At 45.2% G+C, this 18,869-nt stretch overlaps 1 protein-coding gene across 2 annotated transcripts; it reads right to left on the bottom strand.

Moving 5' to 3' along the window:
- Positions 1–1,804: 1,804 nt before the first annotated feature.
- Positions 1,805–10,326, bottom strand: OTUD1 (OTU deubiquitinase 1). 2 transcript variants are annotated; one of them, XM_039233068.1, is made up of 3 exons: positions 8,700–10,326; positions 5,004–5,116; positions 1,805–2,018 (listed from the first exon to the last, which is right to left on the bottom strand). In XM_039233068.1, exon 1 carries the CDS (start codon positions 10,229–10,231, stop codon positions 8,774–8,776), a length of 1,458 nt encoding a protein of 485 aa, XP_039088999.1. In that variant the 5' UTR covers positions 10,232–10,326; the 3' UTR covers positions 1,805–2,018; positions 5,004–5,116; positions 8,700–8,773. The 2 variants fall into 2 exon arrangements, with proteins under 2 accessions (XP_039088999.1, XP_039088998.1); XM_039233067.1 differs by lacking the exon at positions 5,004–5,116.
- Between the last annotated feature and the right edge of the window lie 8,543 nt (positions 10,327–18,869).

An 18,869-nucleotide genomic window follows, 5' to 3' on the forward strand; every position in this document is an offset into this window, starting at 1 on the left:
AACCTATTTCAGAGTCTGTGTCTCCCTCTCTCTCTGACCCTCCCCTGCTCACCCTATCTCTCTCTGTCCTAGAAATAAGTTAAAAAAATTTTTTTGAAATTTAAAAAAATATTTTAAAAACGAAAGTGATTAAGAATTACGAGAGGGTAAGCCTCATCCTTAAATTTTAATTACGACACTTACACGGAGCCTCTAGTCCACGCAGTACCCACTAATGGTGTGAGTTTTTCCCCCTTTTCTGGCGCAGTTTAGACGTTTTCTTTTAAGGACCGAGTAAATCAGTAAAACTAGTAAATTAGTAAAAATTAGCAAAGATCACCGTATTTTAAGCACAGAACGCTATTCTAAGGGAAAACCAAGCAGGAACTGTAAATAAAAAAGAACTAGAAAGTAGAGAAAGGAGGAGAAGTAAGCGCAGCAACATCCCAGAGAAGCAAGATCTATAAAAACGTAAGAGGAAAAGGTTTTCTATATTGTTCTCTCTGAAGAAAACCAGGACTTGTGCTGAAGGCCAGACTTCCAAGATATTTCCGATATACTAAAATACAATCAAGAATGGAAGGGAAATAGAAAAATAGCAGCCCTCTTGAAACAAGGAAGGCTTTGCACGTGGGTATTTAACTCGCGGCAAACACACTGTGGGGAGCTGATAAGGAGCCCTACTCGGCAGCAACTATCAATTCAGGGAAACAAGTTCATGTATATTTTATTCCCAGATACTGCCATAGTATAATTTTCTTCTTAAAGATTTTAATCCTAAGCCATTTCCTGTCCAAAAAAAAAAAAAAAAAGATTTGGAAAAGATTGCTATTTTTCTGCCAAAATCCATTTACCCTTCCTCTCGGGAACAGTCTGGATGGTATTTCCCAGTTGGATAAGGCCATATGATGAAGCTCGGGCCAACAGACAAGGGCAGAAATGAAGACTGCCACCTCGGGGTGTGTGCTCTTCTCTCTGAGCTAAGATCCAGACATGGTGGCGGCCCAGCTTAGATCGTGCACAGAGTGACAGTGTCCTGGGGAAAGTGTCTTTTACGAGCACAAGCCAGCCTGGACTGCTCCCTTCGGCACAGTTAAGTGAAAGAGAAATGAGCTTCTGTTACAGGCTTAGCTTAACTATCTTAAGTATCAAAATCACCTTGTTTCTTTTCTTTTTTTTTTTTAATGTTTTTTTATTTCTGAGAGAGAGACAGCTTGAGCAGGACAAGGCCACAGAGAGAGAGAGACACAGAATCTCAAAGAGGCTCCAGGCTCTGAGCTAGCTGTCAGCACAGAGCCAACGCAGGGCTCGAACCCATGAGCCTTGAGATCATGACCTGAGCCGAAGTCGGACGCTTAACCCACTGAGCCACCCAGGCGCCCCCACACTCTCTGTTTCTGGAGGTTCCTTTGCTTTCTAAGCCAGTCCAGCCATCTCTCTGCAAATCGCCTCAATTCTGAGCAGTACCGACTGCTGAAAATGGCCACCATCAGCAACATGGGAAGGTAATGAAAAATCTGTCTGAGGAAATGACTTTATGTTGCAAAACGTTGGGGCGCCTGGGGGGGCTCAGTCAGTTGAGAGTCTGACTTCTTGATTTCAGCTCCAGCAGTGGTCTCACGGCTCCGGAGTTCGAGTCCTGCACTGGCAGTGCAGAATCTGCTTGCGGTTCTCTCTCCCTCCCTCTCTCTGCCCCTCCCCTGCTCATGCTCTCTCTCAAGGTAAATAAATAAATAAACTTTTAAAAAATGAAAAGGGTAACACACATCTTACATCTCCCTTCTAAATCTGTCCTAAATTTCTGCAGAATAAGCAGGGCCTCAGGTTTCTGGTTCAGGCATCGACTGTTTATTGAGATAGGAGTATTGTTTAGATTTAGAGTAGGAAGAAAAAAACGTAATTGTTAACAACCCCCCTCCCCCCACGTCTGGCACTTTCCGGCAAGATGACCAAGACGGTGAAGTGACAGCGGAGAATGTCCTCGGGATGTTGTTCCTCTTCTCCAGTCCTATTATATCATCAGTACAGTTCGAATTTCACTGTAAGAGACAAAAGGTGTGAATGTCTCCTGTTTGTCACTAGGACTGAAAGCTTTATTTGAGTTTATTTTACAAACTGGCTGCACAGGTGTTACATGACCCGTTGGTTTAAATTCCCTTCACAATTACCTACTTTGCACACCACCCTTTTGTACTTTGATAAGCTACAAAATGCAGCCGCACAGTCCACGGTTAAAATTATTGAGAGTACTTCTAATCTAAGTAGAACATTAGGTCTCAGTCATTACTCCAAGCATACGTCGCTGCGGCTACCTCTCTATCTACTGTCAATCTACTTGGCACCAATATTTGCTAAAATCATTCCAGTTCAAAACATAAAAGTCTTGGGTGGGGGGAAGGTTTTCTCTAACTGCTTTATTTTTTAAATGTTTGTTTATTTTTGAGACAGAGAGAAACAGAGTGTGAGTGGGGGAGAGGCAGAGAGAGAGGGAGACACAGAATCTGAAACAGGCTCCAGGCTCTGAGCTGGCAAGCACAGAGCCCGAGGCGGGGCTCGAACGCACGAACCGGGAGATCATCACTTGAGCCCAAGTCGGACCCTTAACGGACTGATCCAACCAGGTGCTCCTTTAACTGCTTTAAAATATTCAATGCACAAACCCCACTGGGATTTTTTTCAAATTGTCGTTGCCTGAGTTTTATTTAACCACATGTTAATGCAGAGGGCCTATTCAACCATTCTAATCAATATGAGGGAAAAATACTTTAAAGGAAAGGGAAGGCCAGGATGAGGAAGACTAACTTATTTACCCAATGCAGACATAATGGACACTCATTAAAGGAGTATTAGGGAGAGGCCATTCAAAAGACAATAGTCATATTTGTTCTAGACCTATCTATGTGTATTGTCCTTTGGAGACTTCAATGCAGAACTGATATTTTAATTACTTCATAATTAGCATATATGGTGAACCAGAAAACTAAATACAAAAAGCAAAAGGAAGACAATGGCAGGTAGGCACTAAAAAGGATTACCTATGGCAGAGAGGAAGCAAAGTATTAACCAGGCAATGACAAATCGACTGCAATTTTGAGGACTAAGATAGTTAATCTCGAGCTGTCTTGTTTTAATACAGCACTACATTCATTACAGGGTCCCTTCATCAGACAAATTCAGCATTTCCAGGATACTACCCACAGCATGCATAAAAGAAGAGAGGCATGCCTGGGGGGCTCAGTCTGTTGAACATCTGACTCTTGTTTTCGGCTCAGGTCATGAGCCCAAGGTTGTGAGACGGAGCCCCGCATTGGGCTCCACATTAAACATGGAGCCTGCTTAAGATTCTCTCTCCCTCAGGGCGCCTGGGTAGCTCAGTCAATTAAGCATCGGACTCTTGGTTTCGGCTCAGGTCACAATCTCACGGTTCGTGGGTTCAAGCTCCACCTTGGACTCTGCACTGACAGTGCAGACCTGCTTGGGATTCTCTCTCCCTCTCTCTCTCTCTGCCCCTCCACTGCTCTCTCTCTGTCTCTAAGATTCTCTTTCCCTCTCTCTCTCTCTCTCTCCTTCTTTCCCGCCCCCCCCCACTCTCTCTCTAAAATAAATACATAAATAAAAAGACAAAGATGCAAGCAAAGCTCTCTGGTTGCCCAAAAACTGAAGCTTAAGCACATTACTCATAGCAGAACATCCTTTTCTCAAATTAGAAACCCACTTCCTATTATCTTAGAGTCAATTCTGACAAGCGTGCTTACTGGTGTCTTTTAATTTAACCTAGGAAATCAGGACGGGAGTCTGGGTTGGAGGGAGGAGACAGGAAAGTATAAAACACAAAGATAAAAGTCCTAGCACTCTGAGATCCTTTAAAGTATAAAAGGACTTGTCAGACGTCAGCAAGCTGCCAAGCTTCTCGGCCATGTACCCATGCCACCATGCAAGCACTCAGTCATTAAAGGAAGATAAAACTATATTGTTATTTCACAAAGGCAACTAAGTGCACCATAGATGGCTTCTTAGAGAATTTTATCAAAAGCAGTTCTGTTTTAAATCTTATACATAAACAGACTGCACCATTAGAAAATTCACTTGTGAAAGCCAGGCTAGATAGGATTTTACTACTAGTAATCTGATGACAGTGAACTCTCCCTCTGACTGCTACTCATAGAATAGTCACTGACCTAATTTACAGTGGGAGGAAATACACGGATTCTTTTTCCCCTAATAGATCTGCTTCCCCAGGCCCCGCTGACCAATGGTGTTAGCCTGAAGCCGATGCTATGGAACACAACAACCCTAAAACATGCTTGAAATCAGTCCAACATTTCCTTCCGAATCAGGCTGTAGAAAGAAAACATAACAGAACTAGGAAATGCCCTGGACTGGACTCCAGATACAAGGGACCCCTAAAGCAAGTCAGGGCAAGGTCCCTGGGGTGAGGCCACACTTTCAAAATCACTTCAGATTAATGGAGGTTCTATTTTTAAATAATTTTTCTTACTTTAGTTCTCAAGATGTTTGGAAGAGGACACAGAGGGAACATCAACTTCTGATCCTTGGGTTTCAAAATCTACTTTTTCCATTATAGAATGAAATACTCTACTGTCTTTTTATAACACCACTTCTCTTTAACATGCTCAGAGTAACTTTGTCAGCGGTCATTCCCGGTAATTGTAGAATCCAATCATTTTTACTTAATTTCACATCCCCCAAATATTTTCCAAAGCTCACGTTTTCCTGCAATTCATTCTTTCACTCAAGAAATACTGAGCATTTACTGTGTTAGTTACTAGGTTTGAGCGCAGGATTCAACAGGGAATACCGTCCATCCCTCTTGCACTTAGTATATTTAGGGTATGAAATGGAATCCAATGCCATCCTAGTTTTTCGGTGCCTCTTTGAGATAGTCATAGACCCTCCAGGACTATCAAATAAGGTCTGGACTTATGATTTCACGTAACAAACAATGGTTAAGTGTGAACGTGACACATCTGAAATAGACACTTGAATTTATCCAGTATGTTTACCTGCATATTATCAGACGTCCAAAGGTTTAAACCCTATTTTTATTCTCTAATGCTTTTCCTCCATAAGAGCACACCGAATACCATGGTAAAATTTTAGAGTTCAACTTTCTCACCTTTTAGGGAAAGAGGGAAAACGAATAAATTTTAATAAAGCAGTGAGATGAGCTCAAGAGCCTCTTTTTTAATACGAAAATTACGAAGAAAACATGGCAACATGATGGCTATGTACCCAAGCCAAGGGTAAACCGATTCTGATGGTCAAGGAACCCTAAGGCATTTCCTCTCCTCTATAGAATGTGGTTTCTGAGAGAGGGCTTCCTGCCTAATGAAAATTTTGGCATATACAGTGTATCGACTACAAGTTCAGAAAAATGTAATTTAAGAATCACATGTAAAAAAAAAAAAAATCATATGGGCACCTGGGTGGCCTCAGTTGGTTAAGCGGCCGACTTTGGCTCAGGTCATAATCTTGCAGTTCATGAGTTCAAGCCCTGCATCAGGCTCTGTGCTGACTGGCAGCTTGGAACTTGGAGCCTGGAGCCTGCTTCAGATTCTGTCTCCCTCTCTCTCTGCTCTTCCCCCACCCACCTTGTCTCTGTCCCACTCTCAAAAATAAACATTAAAAAAAATCATATGTACATGTCCTTATGGCACTTAGCAGTATCAATAATAACTTAGTCCAATTAAACATATTAAGAATGAGTACACTTTCTTATCTAAAAGCCCAAGTGGAAAATGAACAATAGGTTCAGAGAATTAGGTCTTTGCCCACACATTGGAAGTACTATGCCATTTAATTTTTAAGTGAAGCAAGTTTTTTAAAAAACCAGTTACCTGTATCAGCTTTTATTCATGTACCACTTGCATAACGTTTTTAAGTTAACAGCAGGATTTTCATACTACTGGACACCAAACCGCAGTTGGGCGGACTTGCAGATTTTATCCTTCTCCATCATACTTTATGGGGAAGGGAGTAAACGCTAAAGAAACTGGCTTGCAGCATCCAAGTTATTTCCTTCATAAGGTGTTGAGCCTCTTAGCTGCTGTAAGGAGGATCTGAAGGAATATTGTTTAACAAATCTGGGCTGAAAGTAAATTAAGTCAACCACCTTTCCACCTCTCCAACTGCCTGTCTTTAGTGACCCAGCACTCCTAATGCTAATATACAAACCAGGTATGACAACAGAGAACAAATACCGAGCATAAGGGAGTTACAATACACACTTCTTAAAAAAAAAAAAAAAAACGGAGCCATCAAAAGAGGACAGTAAAGACCCAGATCTTTCAGGCAAGACAACCAAAAAAAGTCCTGCCATGCAATACAATTTGTTTACACGCATCACCCTTGAGAATCTAAGGGGAGGAGTTGGGATTCTAACTCCAAAACACAAGGGAACCCAGCCGAATAGGTTTCTTCCAAACAGTAAGGGGCTTCTAGTGTTTTTTAGGAAATTATACCTAAGTAGTCTATTCATTTGTTTTAAGTTTTTTTTTTTTTTAATATTTTTATTTATTTCTAGGAGAGAGAGAGAGCATGAGCAGGGGAGGGTCAGAGAGAGAGGGAGATACAGACTCTGAAATAGGCTCCAGGCTCTGAGCTGGCAGTCAGCACAGAGCCCGACGCGAGGCTCGAACCCACGAACCGCGAGATCATGACCTACGCGAAAGTCAGACGCTTAACCGACTAAGCCACCCAGGCGCCCCAATTGTTTAAGTTTTAAGCATATCCGAATGTTATACATGTCTAAATAAGCAGGAGAAAAGGGAAGAGCCATATTTTGCCAAGTAATTGAAATAACTTTTTCCCAAGTCAGTCAGTGAAGCCATGAAGGAGACCTTACCTTACCTAAACAAGCAGAGATGCAGGATTAGTTAGCATTTTAAAAAACTCACTAGTTAACATTTAAAGGAAATCGTCCTGATAACCATTGGCATTCTTCCAAAAATGTGGTTAAGCAATGAACTCAGGCTCCAATACGCCTATCACCAGGACATATAAACATAGGCCATCTCAACTGCGAAGTACAACATCCAAACTCGCTGTTTTCCGCAATAAACAATATACCCAGATTATATATACACAAGTGTCCTTGTCAACTAAATCCAAACACATTCTAAAATTAATACATCCCCATGGTCTCCAGAGGCCAGACTGGATAAAAATTAGGGCACTGCTTTGGTTACTCTCTGAAGCATTTAACAAGTGAATAAGTGAAACCCAAAACTATGATACTTAGACCCTGTGCTCGTTAACACCACACTTGCACGTCTCTGTTTACTAGCCAGCCTCTATAGCTTGACAGGAATTATAATTAGAAATAATGAGAGCAATGCCCCGAGTTACTCCACCTTTAAATTATTATTTCACTAAGACTTATCCTTTGAAATGACTAATGATTATCCTACCCTGCTTGTGTGAGAACTTAAGAAACCTCCCAGCTTCACACGTGAAAAAAGCCACAACCAGTTTAAGAAAAGGCTCCCCCCCAAGTGTCACTTTTGAAATGCAAAAAACCACCTTGGCCAAAAAGACATGGTAAAAGTAAAATTACACATTTTATTCATTCATTCCATCGGCTGAGAATCGCTCTATTGTACAAATACAGCATTGTACAAAAAAATCACAAAATGTTACAAAATAAAAAAGTACAAACTGCAGTACTTAATAAATATGACTGAAAGTAGTTAAAGTGGAAATAAGATAGATTTCAGGTTGGGGGACAGTTGTTTGACCCAGCAAACCATACAAGATCTGTTTACAGACGTTTTTATTTGTACATAATACCGGGTAGTCCTATTTTGCCTTTGGAGAGAATTTAAAAGGAATATTAAGACAGTATTCTCCTGCTAAAAAAAACAACCGCGACAGTTGATTCAAGGCATTTATGCTGTTTTTCAAATCTTAGTTGAATCCCAGAAGCTATACAAGGCAGGAGGCTTATCCTAGCTGTCACAAAGCTAAAATGCTTCTTTAACAAAATAACAAATATAAATAAAAACAGTTCAGAGCACCAGACAATCCACTCTAAACGCCAACCCAAGTACAGAAGAGTCGTCACTGCGCTATCAGCAAATATCAGACTTTCATTCAAGTAAGAGCTGGTACTATCCCTTAAAGAAAATTCCCACAACCTCCCCTCAAGTATTTCTCTTTAAAAGGTTTACCATTTCTAGAAAAATAATGATTTCCGGAACAACAAATCTGTTTTTCATCAAAATGGAATGGGCCAATCATCTGGTAACACGAATGCCATCAATATCCACTTGAAATAATTACTGAAGCATCATAAAGTTCAAAGTGAACAACACAAAATAACTACTAAGTCACAAACTCTGCTCAAAGCAATAAACTCCATATAAAGCACTTCTCTGGATTTACGCTGGGAAGCTGTCAAAATGGAACACGCGTCAGGGAGGAAGGTACACCGATTTTTAAAAACGTTGTGCAAAAATACATTTGTATAGAAAACAGATTACCAGGAATGAACACATTTACACCGTGGGAAACGAGCTTGCAAATGAAGGAGTGCCAACTTTATACAGCAAGTTATAAATAGCAGTGGGACCATCGAAAGCCATCATGAAACATCATTGAGGTGCCCAGCAACCTTCAGCTCTGAGGAGAAAACATTCAACAAAATGATTAAGGCATTACACCTAGAGTAAATCTACGAGGAAGTTTAAAAGTGCTATTACCCTGATTAGAGTTCGTAATTCTCCCAACACAAGTTACGTATGCAATTCTCCCAGGATGTACGTTTCCAGACACTTCAAGAGCATGCATTTTGTTCAATGTACATTTTGGACAGGGATATGGCCATGGATTTGGCAAGTTCTTCATCGCGTTTTCTCTGCACTTGAGTCTGCTTGCACCAATTGTCATACTCCGGGTTAGGATAGGAGTGATCGAACACCGCATCATAATGTCCATTACTGAGCCAACTGAGCCAAATACTAGGCCGTAGGGAATCCTCGGGGCCCAAGTAGTGAATCATGGTAGACACCGTGGGGCTCTCCAACCTCCCTCCAGTAGTTAAGTGTATATTCACATTCAGCATCTGCCCCATGGCCAGCAATTCCGGGTACCCGGCCCACGCCCCGTCCTGAGCAGCGGCGATGATGAACTCCCCCACGTCGCCCTCAATCAGGGGGCTAAAGTGGTCGAGATGATCGGCGATGTAATGCACCGTCTGCTCCCTCAGCTCTCGGTGCAGGCTCTGGTCCCCGTACACCGTCTTGCTGACCGCCCGGTACAGGCAGTTGCCGTCGGGAATGATGTGGAAGCGGTACTTACTCCTCTGCCGCAGGTATTTGTCCTGCCTCTCCACCTCCGCCAGGTACAGGGCCAGTTTCTCGTCCCGGGGATCCGGCCGGGAGACGATCACCGCCTCGGCGCCGCCGCTCTGGGCGGCCTCGCCGCTCCGCGCCGGGGGCGCCTCGGCCTCCGGGTCGGGCCGCCGCGCCTCGTCCGCGGCGGGAGGGTCGCCGCGGTCGCCCGCCCTCTCCCAGCCCCGCAGGCTCCTGTCCGCCGGGTGCTCCTCGCCCCACGGGCCGGCGCCGGGCTCCGGGCTGCCCGGCGGCGGCGCGGGGCCTCGGTGCTTGGCGGCGGCCAGGGCCTGGCGGTGCTCGCTCAGTCGGAAGTTTCTGTCGGGGCCCTCGCGGGCCGCGTCCAGGCCGGCGGGCTCGGGGCCGTCGGGCCTCAGCAGCTCCTCCAGCAGCCAGGCCGAGGAGCCGCGGCGCGGCGGGACCGGGGCGCCGGGCGCCGGGGCCAGCAGGAGGCAGCGGCCGCGCTGGGCGGCGGGCGCCGCGGCGCCGGGCTCGGGCCCGTGCAGCAGGAGCCGGTCGGCGCCCAGGGCCCGCACCGTGATCTGCGCCGTGGACGTGTAGTGCGGCGGCAGCGGCGGCTTGCAGGACCCCCCGGGCGGGCCGGCGGCGGCCGCGGCGGGGGCGGCGGCCCCGGACACCATCTCGAAGCAGGAGGAGAAGGCGGGCATCTTGGCGGCGGGGGCGGCGGCGGCTTCTCGGGGCTCGGCGGCCGCGGCGGGCTGGCACTCACCGGTCTCGGGCTCTGGCTCGCCGCTGGCGGGTCCCGGGGGCTGCAGAGAGACCTTGAAGGGGGCGGCGGCGGCGGCGGCGGCGGCGGCGGCGGCGGGAGGAGCGGGCGCTGCGGCCGTGGGACCCGGTCCCCCGGCTGGGTAGTGGGTGCAGACGCTGCTGTAGAGCTGCATGTCCCTGCCCGCCGCTCGGGCCCCTTATAGGCGCGGCGAGCCCCGGTGAGGGGGGCACACCCTCCGGGCCCGGGGGAGGGGGCCGGCCGGGCGCGATGACCCAGTGCCCCTAGAATAGAAATGACCGAAGGGCCACCGGCCGCCGGCGCGTCAAGAGCCGCAAATAGCTCCCGGGTCCCCGCCAAATTCCTGCTGCGCCACAACGCGCGGGTGGGGGCGGGGAGGGGACGCGCGCTCGACCCCGGCCGGCGCGCTCGGCCCGCAGACCCGGGGCGCCGCGCCCGCTCGCCGCTGCTCCGGCCCGCGGCGGCCGCTGGGGACTCTCGGAGGAAGTCGCCCGCCCCGCTGGAGCGCGTCCCGACAGCGAGGAGCAGTGCAGGGCCCGCGGAGGGGCCGGGAGGCGGGGCCGCGGTTGTTTACCTCAGGCCGCGCGGCCGCGTCACGTGGGCCCGTTGGAATGCGCGGCTCGTCGCGGCGGCCCATTCAGCAGCGCGGGCTCGCTCCGCCCCCCGGCCCGCGCCCCGCCCCGTTCGGCGGACGTCATGGGCGTGGCCCGCGGCGCTGGTTGGGGTGGAGGCCGGGCGCGCGCGCGCGCGCGTGTGGCGCGGGCGGGAGAGCGGTGCGCGCGGGTGGCCTGCGCGGTCTGGGCGTTCCCGGCCGCGGCGGGCGAGGGGGCGGTGGCTGCCCGCCGCTGGGTGCCACAGGTTTGGGTGCGGCGCCGCTCTGCACTGCGGCTGCGGATCATGGCGGCACGCGCGCTGCTCAGGGAAGCTTCGATGCTTTGACAGCGTGCGTTTCGCAGGAACTTTCAGGCTCGGCATGGAGGACAGAGCGCCTCCTTAAAACCTGCCCGGCCTCTGCAGGGCCATGGCACCGCTGCCGCGCTCTTGATTCAGTTCTGTGGATTCAAATGTTAACGCAGCGTGCCGCCTCGCGCCCTCCCCAGGACCGTGCTGCCCTGCTTAGCCGAAAGCAACTTTTCCGCACCCCCCTAGCCCCTGACGACTGGCAGATACATGCATGACTGGGGCAAAGGGAAGCCCTTCAAACAGCCTTAAATGCCACATGCCTAACCACCTCGGGCCCTTGGGAAACAGATGCGTCTACTCACCATGGGTCCGAGTCGCGGTGCAAAACCGACGCCGAGTAGAACAGTGAAAAGAGTTATGCTCAACTGTTGGTTGTACCCTCTCTGTAGAAGAGAGCTGGAATATTCGTATGATCGACCGTGTACTGACCTTATAGGAGCGGCAGCTTTCGCCACATTCTGAGCTTTGATCACGTGCCAGTAACAGGCCCCGAAAGTTCAAACCGAACCTGGGAGCTCTCCAGTCGTTTTAAGAAATGGGGAAATAACCGTGGGCTACGGTGTACGCTTCCGCCCTCCCCCAACCTTCCGTTGAAATGTACATTCCATGCGTGAAAATAGTTTGTCGTGTTCGCTGCTACGGTGACCTAGCAGTGTACCTGGCATAGAACTGGAGCTAATATTTACTGGATAAATTAATCAACGCAGAATGAGTCCCCAGGGCTTTAAAGTTTGGGGAAACCAGAATTGGGATCCCGGTCTCCGGACACGGGCCAGGACTTTTGATTTGCCACGGTAGGCGGGGCGACGGGGGCGCGGCGTTGGTGACCGTCGGGATCCCGGCCGTGAGCCTTTTGCTCAGGTACTGCCGACCGGTTAGGTAAATCCACTCAGAAGGAAATAAAAACTGCTGGTGGGCTACCCTATTGGAAGCTCGTAGCCCCCATGGCTAACTAGAAAAGGGAGAGAGGACTTAAGATTTCATCACTGCTTTTGTGGGAGTGTCTGTTGCTCTGTGTATTAAGCGCTTCACACTGAGCTCTACCTTTATTTAGCCTCTCACTAGTTGGTGTTCTGAAACAGAAGACAGGATAATTAATTTAAAAAAAAAAAAAGCTCAGTGTTTACTAAGTACCCATTAAGTGCCTAGCGGAGCTAGCATAACAAGGAGCCTGGACGGACATAAGGAAACTTCAATTTCAATCCTAAAGCGAGAATGCTTTTTCACAGGTTTGGGGGTCAAACACAGGAACACTGTACCCAATCAGGATGTACCAAGTTGGGAACAGACAGATAAAAACAAAGGTGTGAAAATACAAAATGTTAACGTATATGAAGGCTTTTTTCCTCCCTTTTATCTTGTGGGATCGGTGCGAGGATGTGGTGGGCTACGCAAGACTGCATTTTCACTATGGAATCAGTGTCCACTCTGTATCTCAATCTGCAAAGTCTTCCTGGAGGAAATGACACTTCAGGAACCTCAAAGCAGAAGTGATTGCCAGCCTTGGCAATGGGAATTTTCCGCCCCAGGGAGGCTACTCCCTTGCAAGTGATAGCAAAGAGATTGGGGTAGGAAAGAGAGAGGCAAAGCCAATTCCCAGATACGCCATCTGAAAAGAATTCCTAATGCGTCCATCCTGGGAAAGCATCCGTGGAGCATATTTTGGTGCTGTGAGGAACACAGGCAGAAGTTTGGGAAAGGTGGGTTCTAAACCAAATTACCATTATTGAATAGGTTGGAAAAATGGGAAATTTTAGCAACGGTCAACCAAAGAGTAGCGACAAAACCAGCGATAGGTTAAAACAAGACAAAACAACAAGGCATTTCATCGATGAATATTTATCGAGCGCCAGCTATGCCCTCAGCATGCTACCAATTACAGAAACCTGAGAAATGATTTCTGTCAAGCAGCCCAGGTAGAAACCTAGCCATCAAAGTCATCTTTATAAAACGGGACCAATCCTGGCATGTTTTCTGAGGATATGTATATCTAAATAGCACTATCTCTTAGCTACGATTCCATTAAAGATAATAAAACCTCCTCACCCTCAAGACAAAACTTTTAAAAATGCAAACATTCATCCATTTACTCATTCAGGAAATAATCATTTTTATATGACCCTGACATAAAAAACAATTTTGTTTTGTTTTAATTTTTTTAATGTTCTTTATTTATTTCTGAGAAAGAGAGACAACAGGGGCAGGGGAGGGTCAGAGAGAGAGGGAGACACAGAATCTGAAGCAGGCTCCAGGCTCTGAGCTAGCTGTCAGCACAGAGCCCAATGCAGGGCTCGAACCCACGAACCATGAGATCATGAACTGAGCCGCAGTCGCGATTGAGCCACCCAGGCACCCCTATAAAAAACAATTTTGAGAAAGAACAAAGTTGGAGGACTCATGCTTCCCAGTTTCAAAAGTAACTTCCAAGCTATCAAGACCGTGTAGCACTGGCCTAAAGATAAACATAGAAATCAGTGAAACCGAATAGAGCCCAGAAGTAAATCCACAAATTTTTGGTCAGTCGCCTTTGCCAGGGTGCCACTGACAATTCCGTGGGAGAAAGAATAGTCTTTTCAACAGATGGCTCTGGGACGATTGGATATCTGCAAGACAAAACAGTAAAGCTGAACCCTTACCTCACAACATATACAAAGGCTAACTCGAAATGGATGAAATAGAAGAGCTAAGACTATTAAATCCTTAAATGAAATTAGGAAATCTCAGTCCCATGGATCAGGCAATGGTTTGTTAGATGTGACCCCAAAAGCACAAATGGAAGAAAAGTAGGCAGATTGGACATCATCGAACCTAAAATCTTTGTGCATCAGAAGACACCACAGAGAAAGTGAAAAGAGAAACTAAAGAATGAAAGACTGTATTTACAATTCAAGTATCTGATAAGACTTTAAAATATATAAAGAATATATGAAGAAGTCTTAGCATTCAATAATTAAAACAACCCAGTTCTTTAAATAGCCAAATAATTTGAATAGCTATTTCTCCAAAGAAGATATTCAAACAGCAAATAAGCACGTAAAAAAGAATCAGGGAAATGCAAATCAAAACCCACAGTGAGATCTACTCCTTACCCCATTAGGATAACTATAGAAAAAAAAAATCAGACATTAGCAAGTATTAGAGAAAATGTGAAGAAAACAGAGCCCTGATACCTTGCTTATGGGATTTTGAAATGATGCAGACACTTTGTAAAACAATTTGGCAATCCCTCAAAAGGTTACACCTAGAATTACCACATGATCCAGCCATTCCAGCCCTAAGTATATAACCAAGAAATGAAAGTCCAAAACTTGTAAAGCACAAGTACAAAAACTTGCAAGTCATCTTTGTCATAGTAGCATTATTTGTAATACCCAAAACCTGCAAAGGACCCAGTACCTATCAACTGATCAATAGATAAACAAGATGTGGTATATCCACAGTGAAATGATATTCAGCATAAAAAGAGTGATACATGCTACAACTTGAAAACATTCTAAGTGAAAGAAACCAGACGTGAAAGGCCACACATGTCACATAATTCCATTTATATGAAATATCCAGAATAGGCAAACCCACAGAGACTAGAAGATAGATGGGTGGTTGCCAAGAACTAGGTAGAAGGGGTAACAGGGAGGGACTACCAATGGGAATGAATTTCTTGGAATGTTAGGAATACTTCTAATTAGATTATGGTGATGGTTGCCTAACTTTGGGGATATACTAAAAAACACTGAATTGAGGAGATGCCTGGGTGACTAAGTCCGTTGAGCATCTGACTCCAGCTCAAGTCATGATCTCACAGCTCGTGGGTTCGAGCTCCACATCAGGCTCTGTGCTGACAGCTCCGAGCCTGGAGCCTGCGTCTGATTCTGTGTCTCCCCCTTTCTCTGCCCCTCCCCTGCTGGTGCTCTGTCTCACTCTCTCTTTCAAAAATAAATAAACGTTTAAAAAAACAACACTACTGAATTGAACATTTTAAAAGGGTGAAACTTAGGGCATGAGAATTACATCTAAATAAAGCTGTTTTTCAAAAGCCTACAAAGCATCACACATTTTATATATCTTAATGATTTTTCTGACAAATTCATTGTAATTGTCAACAGCTTAAATTAATTGTTAAAATGGTATAAAGGATTTGAAACTTCCTGAAATCAAATTGTTTAAGGCCAGGTAAAAGGATATTTGAAAAGGTAAGCCATTTGAATCCATAATTTTTTCTTAAAATTTTTGTGTAATCGTCATGATATAAAAAAATAATTGTACATTCTGTTTAACAGCTATTGAGAACTACTATGCATAAAGCATATGGGAATATGTCCCAACCTAACCGTGTACGGAACCAACCAAACTTAAAATACAAAGTGGATTCTGGGAAAAGATTCTGAAATGTGCCTGAGACTTAGCAGGCTCTCAATAAATATTTTCTAAATATTATCAAGTAAAAAATGGAACATAAGCAGTAAAGACAAGCTTGTAAAAACAATCCTGGGAAATATTGTGTGGGCTGATATAGATTCCTTCTATTATACGGACAATTTAAAGTAAACAAATAAATAAATAAAGAGCAGCACAGCACACAAACACTTCAGTGTTCTCTCCAGCATATTTACCACTGCTGACATGTCACGGGCTAGAAGTGAAATATCCAGACAGAAATGAAAGCTCCATTCAATTTTTTAAACCTTAGAGCTCTTCTGAAATTGTATTTATTAGTATCATTGAAAGTCCCATCATCTGAAGATCTCTTAACTCCAGGAAATCTAAATTAGTTCAGGACAACTAGATCAAGTAATCAGTAGATTTTTGCTTTTTATAGGAAAAAAAAATAGGACAAGGAATGGAGAAAAAGCTGGGAAGTATGTGTAATCATTTCCTAAGTTTAGGCTTGGAAAATGTGCAGACCTTTTGATAAATAGTCTAACAGTCTCCTAGTGACAAACAATACAGCTCAAGTCCCTACTCATGCAATGGCATTTTTCTTGTGGATTCAATGGACTATTAAGAGAATAGAAGCAAATCCAGGGCTGGTATTCACAGGGAGGTGCAAATGACATAATCTAAGCAGAATAATCAGTTCCCACACAGCTTTGAATCATTCCAGCGCGAAGGGGAGGAGCCCAAACCCCTCAGGTGTTCCCTGAATTCTGTTCATCAGATCTGGTATTAGCAAAGGAGTGGTTAGACCAGAAACATTTTGTTCTGTGCTCTGTTACCTGCTTCCGGCTGCCTTAACCAATATGATGATCAGGTCTACTGATAAGAACTCAGCCTGCTAGTTGGAAAGGAAGAAATGGAACTATAAGATATGGTTCCTAATATGATTTGGGTTCTGTGTCCCCCACCCCCACCCCACGCCCAAATTCCTGTGTTGAAATCCTAACCTCCTAACCTACAAAGATGATGGTATTAGGGGTTGGGGGTCTTGGGGAAGAGTTTAACTCACAAGGGTGGAGCCCTCGGGAATGAGATCAGTGCCTACAGAAGAGGGTCCAGAGGTCCCTAGCCCCTCCCACCATGTGAGGACACAATGAGCTGTCTGTGACCCAGAAGGGGGCTCTCACCAAACCTGACTGAGCTGGCACGCTGATCTCAGACTCCCAGCCTCCAGAACTGTGAGAAATAAATTTCATTTCTTTAACCCCATTCCCCATTGTAATCCTTCCCCCACCTTTGTTTATTACCTCCCCCAAGAGAAATAAATTTCTGTTGTTTACAGGCTACCCCGCCAGTCTGTGGTATGTTGTTATAAAAGCCTGGCTGGATTAAGACAGCCCCTGTGGATAAAGGGCTTAACAGAAAGCAGCAAAAACAAGACACACACACACACACACACACACACACACACTAACAGTGCAGTAAATGCTGTAATCTGTGGCCAGTGGTCGTTCTAACATTACTCAGCCATCTGGCTGTATGCCAACACTTTCAATATCCACAATCTGGAGTGTTTACACAGTTAAATATCTGTAAACAGGTGAACATGATGGTAATACAGCTCACCACTCCTAGAGACCAATGGGGAGCAAGAAACACCTTCACACTCCTCTCCCCCTCTGTATAGGTGGAAGGCCGGGTTGAGAGGCACACCCTTAAAGACTGAGAGGTCGCTTGTGAAAATGCCCCGCCCTTACCGAACTATTTTGCCAAGACTTAAAAAGAGAAGATGGAGGATAGACGTTCAGCTACTTCAAAAGTGCTTTAAAAACAAAAGTGTGTTGTAAAAGATTAAAGCAATGCAAACATGTAAAAATAGAAGTGTCATTTCCTTCCATCTCATCTCCCCTGTCTCACACTGTAGAGGTAAGCACTATTAGCATTTTGTTACATATATTTCTAGAACGTTTATAAGCATATAGCTTGTATATTTCACATACCTAGGTGCCTGTCACCATTTTCCCCAGTAGGATTATACTGTGCACGTTTCTCTGCAATGCACTTTTGTCCTTAACTGGTATATACTGAACATTTTTCACGTCCTATATATAGACCTATCTTGTTCTTTTTAATGTCTACCAAAATTTTCCAAAGTATGGATGTGGGGTAATATATTTTTAATGACATATAGATTGTTCTAATTTTGTCACTAGCCAATCAATGCCACAGAGAACGTCTTTGTACATATATTTGCACCTTTAAATGAGGGTTTCAAGGACAAAACCTTTTAGAAGGTAATTCACGAGAAGGTTTACCAACCCAAATAGATTTTGAATGCCAGTGAATCTGATTTGTTTTGGAAATTACTGCATTTGTGAGACATATTTAATGAGAGAGCGTGGGACACAGAGTGTGAGCAGGAGAAGGGCAGAGAGAGGGAGACAGAATCTGAAGCGGGCTCCAGGCTCTGAGCTGTCAGCACCAAACCCTACATGGGGCTTAAACTCCCCAACAGTGAGATCATGATCAGAGCCAAAGTCTGATGCTTAACCGACTGAGCCACCCATGTGCCCCAATGATTATATTTCTAAAGGGTCTCTCTTTATCATATGTAAACTTACACAGTGCTAATAAGTACACATTTTTGAATAAATGAATGAAAACAAAATAAAAAATCATACTCTCTTGACTACTGCAGCTTTATATCTGAGACCCCTCAATTTTCTGGGAACATCTTCCAGCTTAAAAATCTCAATCATCAGGGGTGCATAGGTGGCTCAGTTGGTTGGGCAACCGACTTCGGCTCAAGTCATGATCTCACAGTTTGTGGGTTCGAGCCTCGTGTTGGGCTCTGTGCTGACAGCTGTCTCAGAGCCTGGAGCCTGTTTCAGATTCTGTGTCTCCTTCCCTCTCTGACCCTCCCCTAATCACACTCTCTCTCTCAGAAATAAATAAAATGTTTAAAAAAAATCTCAATCATCAAAAGTATAAAAACTGCTGGAAAGCCAATGCTTTTTTTTTTCGATGTAAATACAGTTGTATGGGATTTCTTATTACAAAAATGCAAAAGAGAGAAAGTTTTTCCTAAGAAGTCCATCCACTGAAAAGACAATTCCTTGGTCGATTGTATCTATATCAGTGGTTCTCAGTCAAGGTGGTCTGGCAAAGTCTGGAGGCATTTTTTAATTTTTTTTTAATTTTTTATTTTTTTTAAATAAAAACTCAACTGACTGAGCCACCCAGGCGCCCCTGGAGGCATTTTTGATCGTCACAGTTGGATGGACAGAGGCTGCTACCCGCCATCAGAGGTCAAGGATCCTGATAAATATCCTATAGTGTATAGGTCAGCCCCTTATAGCAAATAAGTCTCTGGTCCAAAATGTCAAGAGTACCAAGATTGGCAAAACCTGAAACACATGACACATGGATACAGACACAATGTCTTCCAAAATGAG

The sequence above is a fragment of the Hyaena hyaena genome, unplaced genomic scaffold (genome assembly GCF_003009895.1).
Source record: "Hyaena hyaena isolate Hyena2069 unplaced genomic scaffold, ASM300989v1 scaffold_72, whole genome shotgun sequence".
NCBI classification, from domain to species: Eukaryota; Metazoa; Chordata; class Mammalia; order Carnivora; family Hyaenidae; genus Hyaena; species Hyaena hyaena.

Excerpts from the sequence above, each read along its gene's own strand:
- OTUD1 (XM_039233067.1), bottom strand. The coding sequence starts at position 10,231 with ATGCAGCTCTACAGCAGCGTCTGCACCCACTACCCAGCCGGGGGACCG.